The 6000-nt window shown below is 45.3% G+C and overlaps 1 protein-coding gene across 20 annotated transcripts in view; it reads right to left on the bottom strand.

Moving 5' to 3' along the window:
- Kiaa2012 (KIAA2012 ortholog) overlaps window positions 1-6000 on the bottom strand; it is a 119191-nt gene that overhangs the window by 27830 nt on the left and 85361 nt on the right. For all 20 annotated transcript variants that reach the window (XM_031367630.1, XM_031367625.1, XM_031367616.1 and 17 more), the window contains one exon: window positions 2586-2658. In XM_031367630.1, coding sequence (XP_031223490.1) covers window positions 2586-2658 — 73 coding nt within the window. The remainder of the gene's footprint in view (window positions 1-2585; window positions 2659-6000) is intronic.

Raw genomic sequence — 6000 nt, 5'->3', positions numbered from 1 at the left:
CTATTTCTCCAGTCTGCCCAGATTTGGAGGTTGCTGAAGGACCTTATCTTGTGGAAACTTGCAAGAGAATTCTAAGTCCTCTTACTAGCTCATTCTTAGTTTAAAAAAATGTACTTATGTATATATGTGTAATATATGTAATACTGGTGATTGAGCACAGGGCCTCACACATCCTAGACAAGTGCTTCAACATGGAGTTGCATCCCTAGTTCACTCCTTATAATAAACCATGCAGGTCACTACTGAATTTAAAATAGGAAAAAACAACCTGACCATTAAGACCAAAGGGGAGAATTGTTCTTAAACAGCTAAAAGCACTCCCTCAGTATTTCCTTCTTCTTGCCTTCCAAGACCGAAAAGCCTTTCTAAAAATTAGCATTTGTCATTGAGACAGGCAAAGGCCTCCTGGGACTTTCTGCAGTGGCATTTCACTGCATTGAGAACGTCTGGCTAACCTCCGAGGACTCGGCTGGAGCCGGCCCTGGCTTCATGAGACAGACTCAGTCAGTGCTTGGCTTGGGCCGTGTTCCCTGGTGCCTAAAGCCGCTGCTGCACTTGGCCAAGCACTGGAGCCTGTCAGGGTTCACATTTTAGATCAGTGATTGACAATAGGGACAATCTGAAGGTCAGGGTACATTGTCCTGGCTAGTGTCCTCAGCTTTGAGGATGGAGGTGACAGAGCCTCACGTTAGAAGAATCCTTGCTTAAAATCCTGACCCACCTAGGCCTCATACTATTGTAATATATTCTTGTCAGACACCCACCAAGAATGACATTAAATATCAGTATGGGGCTGGAGAGATGGCTCAGGGTTAAGAGCGTTGGCTCCTCTTCCAGAGGTCCTGTGTTCTATTTCCAGCAACCACATGGTGGCTCACAACTTTCTGTAAGTAGGGTTCTAGGGATCTGATACCTTCTGTTGGTCTCCTCAGGCACTGCATGCACACAGTATACAGACATACATGGAAAATTAAAATAAATACACCTTTAGAAATGATAAAATCAGTATAAAATTATTTTTGAGTAGGGTGTCAATGGAAAGAAATAGTGGAAAATAAACGGGAAAGATCAAAACCTTCCACTTAAGGAGACGGAGTCAGTGCTGTTTCAGTTTGGTAGTGACCACAAGAGGGTAGATATTAATTTGCTGTAATACCAAGTTGAGATTGAGATTGGTATTCTGTAAGGGACCTCATTTTTTTCATTCCTTGTGCACCGCTTAAAGAGCAGAGAGTTCCGTTACCAGCCCCTGAGGCAGAAAAGGAAGCCAGGCGCTACCAAGTTCAAGTTCAGCTTAGTGGCACAGGCCTGCAACTGTCTGCCTGGGCAGTGCACTCAGGTTTTGGAGCCCTGTGGGCTCCATCTGCGGTACACTTTGTAATAGCAACAATAAGCTCATGGCTTCTGTCTGGCCTGGAACCCACCCTTAGAAATGTAAGGGGTTTCCACTGCCACTTCTGCAAGAAGCAATGAGGATTGCGGCGTGATGGCACCCACTTTTAATGCCAGTGCCAGGCAGAGGCAGGGGCAGGGGCAGTTTTGTGAGTTCCAGGACAGCCAAAGTCACACATTGAGACTGTCTCAAAACATACAAGCAAAACTAAAACCAAAACCAAACCAAACCAAAACTAGAAGCAATAAGGATAAAGAACAGATCAGCTGCCAGAGCCCCGGTTGACTACAGACAGTAAAATGCCCACGTGCCCACAAAAGAGTTTAGAGTCTAATTCAGTAAGCTCTGAATTGTGAATGCCTCCACACCCAGTCGTCCCAGGCTACTCATAGAACTACCACCACCTATCACAAGCAGTACAGACTTGTTTTTGAAGGAAGCCACCGCCAAGGCATACTGTTTTGTTTGAGAAAGGATCTCTCTGTAGTGCTGGCTGTCTCGGGGCTAAGTAGATCAGGCTGGCCTTGAACTCCCAGAGATCTACCTGACATTATCTCCTGAGTGCTAGGATTAAAAGGCTGTGCCTCTATGGCAGGCGTATCAAGGTATTCTCCCCAGCCAGGGCTCTGGACGACAGTAGCTAGGTCTCTAAAGATGGCAGGAAGGTCCTGCTTTCTCACACAAACACGTCTGTAGTCACAGAAGCCCAGCCTCCTCACCAGCATACGCACACCTCCGTGAAAACCAGAGATGGAGAAGTGCAGATGCTTGGGGTGGGGGTGGGACTTGTGTAAGTCCCCAAGTCTCTTCTCTTATACCAGTCTGCAGTCTCCAGCAGGAAAGAAATCTTTAAATAATAGAAAAGCAGAAAGCATGCCGCTCGCGTTTGCTTGTGACGGTCAGAGCACCCTGCTTCTAACTTCCAGTTCATGCTTTGAAGGGAAATGGAAAGACTTCTCAAGAAGTTTTTTCGAGACAGGGTTTCTCTGTGTAGCCCTGGCTGTCCTGGAACTCATTCTGTAGACCAGACTGGCCTCGAACTCAGAAATCTGCCTGCCTCTGCCTCGCAAGTGCTGGGATTAAAGGCATTTGCCACCAAGAACTTTTCTGTATTAACAGAGGGTCCGAACAGCACCGAGGTCTATCTGGGCAGTCACAGTGATAGCATACACAAATTGCCAGCTGACTCTACCTTGGCTGCCTTCAGCGTTTCCTTTGAGGGGTCCTCCTGGTTCTTCATGAGAGTGAAGTTCATCTCCACGTTCCTATTGGGTTTACACACAAAAGAATAATGAGACAAAAATAAATGCAAACTCCTCTCTGTCCATGCCCTTCGGGTAGAGTGGACCGAAATGTCTTTAGTTGTCTCCCCCACCTCCTTTTTTCTTAGTGATGCTGGGAATTAATAATAATAATAATAATAATAATAATAATAATAATAATAATTGTATTTTTGAGACAGGGTGTCATTATGTAGCCGTAGCCCTGACTGTCCTGGAACTTATTCTGTAGATCAGGGTGGTTTTTGAACTCATAGACCTCCAACTGCCTCTGCCTCCTGAGTGCTGGGATGGAAGGCCTGTGCCACCACTGCCCAGGGGTTATTATAATCAGGATGCCTTCCCATGCCAGGCAAGTGCTCTGCTGCAGAGCTACCACCCCACCCCCCTAAGGAGCCAGGTAGGCAGGGCAGTGCTCCACACTGTGGAACTTTAGTCTCACTGATCTTCATGCTGCCTCGCTTATCAATGTATCAACGCCTGACACTGTTGTGGTGTCTACTGAGAGAAGGGAAGGCCAGCGGCTGGGAGGATGCTGAGCACCTCTAGGGACTTGACAGAGCTGGCACAAGAGCAAGTAAAGGCTGAGAGAAGAAGGAAGGTTGGGGAGGAGTCACAGCAGGGTAAGGATTTCTTATTTATTTATTTATTTATTTATTTATTTATTTATTATTGCATCTAAGTACACTGTAGCTTCAGACACACCAGAAGAGGGCGTCAAATCTTATTACGTAGATGGTTGTGAGCCACGTGGTTTCTGGGATTTGAACTCAGGACCTTCAGAAGAGCAGTCAGTGCTCTTAACCACTGAGCCATCTCTCCAGCCCCAAGGATTTCGTCCTTTATCCTGAGAACAAATAGACACCCCCGAGGAAAGGCAGGGAAGCCAAAGAGCCAGCTCAGCCTTTGGTGGCATTCTGGGGGTTACCCTGAGTCGGGTTTCTCTTCCCTCTTTCCCTGAGTCGCACGACTGGTGTCACTGTCCAGAAACCCACCTCCCAGAGCTGTTAATCTCAGCTGCTGCCCACCAGAATCATTGAAAGAGTTAAAGAAATCCAAACCAACCAACCAAACAAACAAAAAAAGCAGTATCCAATACAAAGCAAAATCGGGTAGTGGGGTTTTACAGGGTCTTGTTCCATTCCTGTAGCTGGATCAAGAACCCCTGTCCTCTGGCAGCTGAAGGCCAGTTCCTTAGCAACCAAAAAGCCGGAGCAGGTGGACCTGGCGAGGGAGGAGAGACCCTGATCTGTTAAGGGAGGGTGATCCCGACCATGGGATCACACTCAGAGATACAGCTGTGTAGAGAGAAGCTCTGTGCACTGTGTGGAAGCATTACCTGTCAATAAAAAGCTGATGGGCAATGAGCGGAGGCAGGATTAGAAGGTGGGACATTCAAAAGAAAGATTGAGATTCTGGGATAGAGTCAGACACCAGAGAGCTTCCTTCCCCCGAAGCTCTGAGGAAGACAGTCGCATGCAGCTGAGGAGAGGTAACCAACCATATGGCGGGGACTTAGAATAGAATAAACAGGATAGCTGAGTTGGGAATGAGCTAAAGCTTTCACCCTAGGCAATTTTTCATAATACTTCAGTCTTAGAGTCATTATTTCGTGAACTTGGGTGCCGATGGGAGAAAGTCCATGGGCTACACAGCCGGACTGAGCCACTGCAGGCGGTGGTCCGTGGTCCCTCCAATAGCCCCACCCTTTAGCAGGCACTTGTCCGCTTGTTATCAAACTGTCCATGTTGGGAAGAGAAAATTTATCATCTGCTAAGGTAGGGGTTCTCAACCTGTGGGTTTTGACCCCTTTAGGGGTGGATCAACCCTTTCACAGGATTGCTCACCTATGACCATTGAAAAATACAGACCTGCCGGGTGGTGGTAGCGCACACTTTTAATCCTAGCACTTGGGAGGCAGAGGCAGGCAGATTTCTGAGTTCTGAGTTCGAGGCCAGCCTGGTCTACAGAGTGAGTTCCAGGACAGCCAAGGCTACACAGAGAAACCCCTGTCTTGAAAAAACAAACAAACAAACAAAAACCAAAAAAAAAAAAAAAGAAAAAGAAAAAGAAAAAAGAAAAATACAGGGCTGGAGAGATGGCTCAGTGGTTAAGAGCACTGACTGCTCTTCCAAAGGTCCTGAGTTCAATTCCCAGCAACCACATGATGGCTTACAACTGTCTCTAATGGGGATCCGATGCCCTCTTGTGGTGTGTCTGAAGATAGCTATAGTGTGTGTGTGTGTATATATATATATACAAACAAACAAAGAAGTAGAAAAAAAAATGATGTTCCCGTGTTAACATTGGAAACAAAAAAAAAAAAAAAAAAAAAAAAAAAAAAAAAAAAAAGAAAAGAAAAGAAAAAGAAAAATACAGATCTTTACATTACAATCCACAATAGTGGCAAATTACAGTTATGAAGTAGCCATGCTGTACTAAGGCTTTCTTCTCAATACCCTGTGTCTTTTCTTCCCCTGCTGGCTCTGTCCTGGGTTCCTTTCTTGCTGGCCTAGTGCTTAGAGCCGGTGAGATCTGCTGAGACGAAATGCTAAAGGGGACAATAGCTGTCCTTCCTTAGGATTTCTCAGTTGTGCCCAGTATAGTAAACATAAAATAAGAATAAATAAGTAAAAATAAAATTTAAAAAGTCACTGAATGAGAGAAAGGCTAAAAAACAAAACAAAGCCAAAACCAAAACAAACAAAAGCCACCCAAACATAGAAAAGCCCAAACCAAACCAAGCACTGCACAAAACCCCTCCTCAGTCATTGTAAACCGCAGAGTTAGAAAACTAAGAAATGTATCAGTGTTTGCCTCCTTGTATATAGTGCCTTTCAATCTAATAGCAACTTGGATGGAAAGAGAGAAATGAGCTTCCTGCATTGGAAGAATTTCAAATACAGAAAAATGGCTGGTCTCAACAAAACATGCATCCTATGCCTTCAGGAGCAAGGAATATTTTTCCCATTTCTGAGATGGGAAGATGGAGGTAGGGAGAATTAGTGATCTGGAAAGGGCAGTGGTGGCACACACCTTTAATCCCAGCACTTGGGAGGCAGAGGCAGGCGGATGTTTGAGTTTGAGGCCAACCTGGTCTACAGAGTGAGTTCCAGGACAGCCAGGGCGACACAGAGAAACCCTGTCTCGAAAAACCAAACCAAAACCAAACCAAACCAACAGAAAGAGAGAAAAGAAAAGAAAAGAAAAGAAAAGAAGGAAAGAAATCTAAGAGTAGGACTCCAAACAATGTGTATTTGCACACCTGATTTCCGTGAAAATCCAGTTTTCTATTTATCTGTTCTATTTATCATTTTACAGGTCATC

This window comes from Mastomys coucha, unplaced genomic scaffold (assembly GCF_008632895.1).
Source record: "Mastomys coucha isolate ucsf_1 unplaced genomic scaffold, UCSF_Mcou_1 pScaffold14, whole genome shotgun sequence".
Classification (NCBI taxonomy): domain Eukaryota; kingdom Metazoa; phylum Chordata; class Mammalia; order Rodentia; family Muridae; genus Mastomys; species Mastomys coucha.
This window is presented reverse-complemented; position numbering and strand designations above follow the sequence as displayed.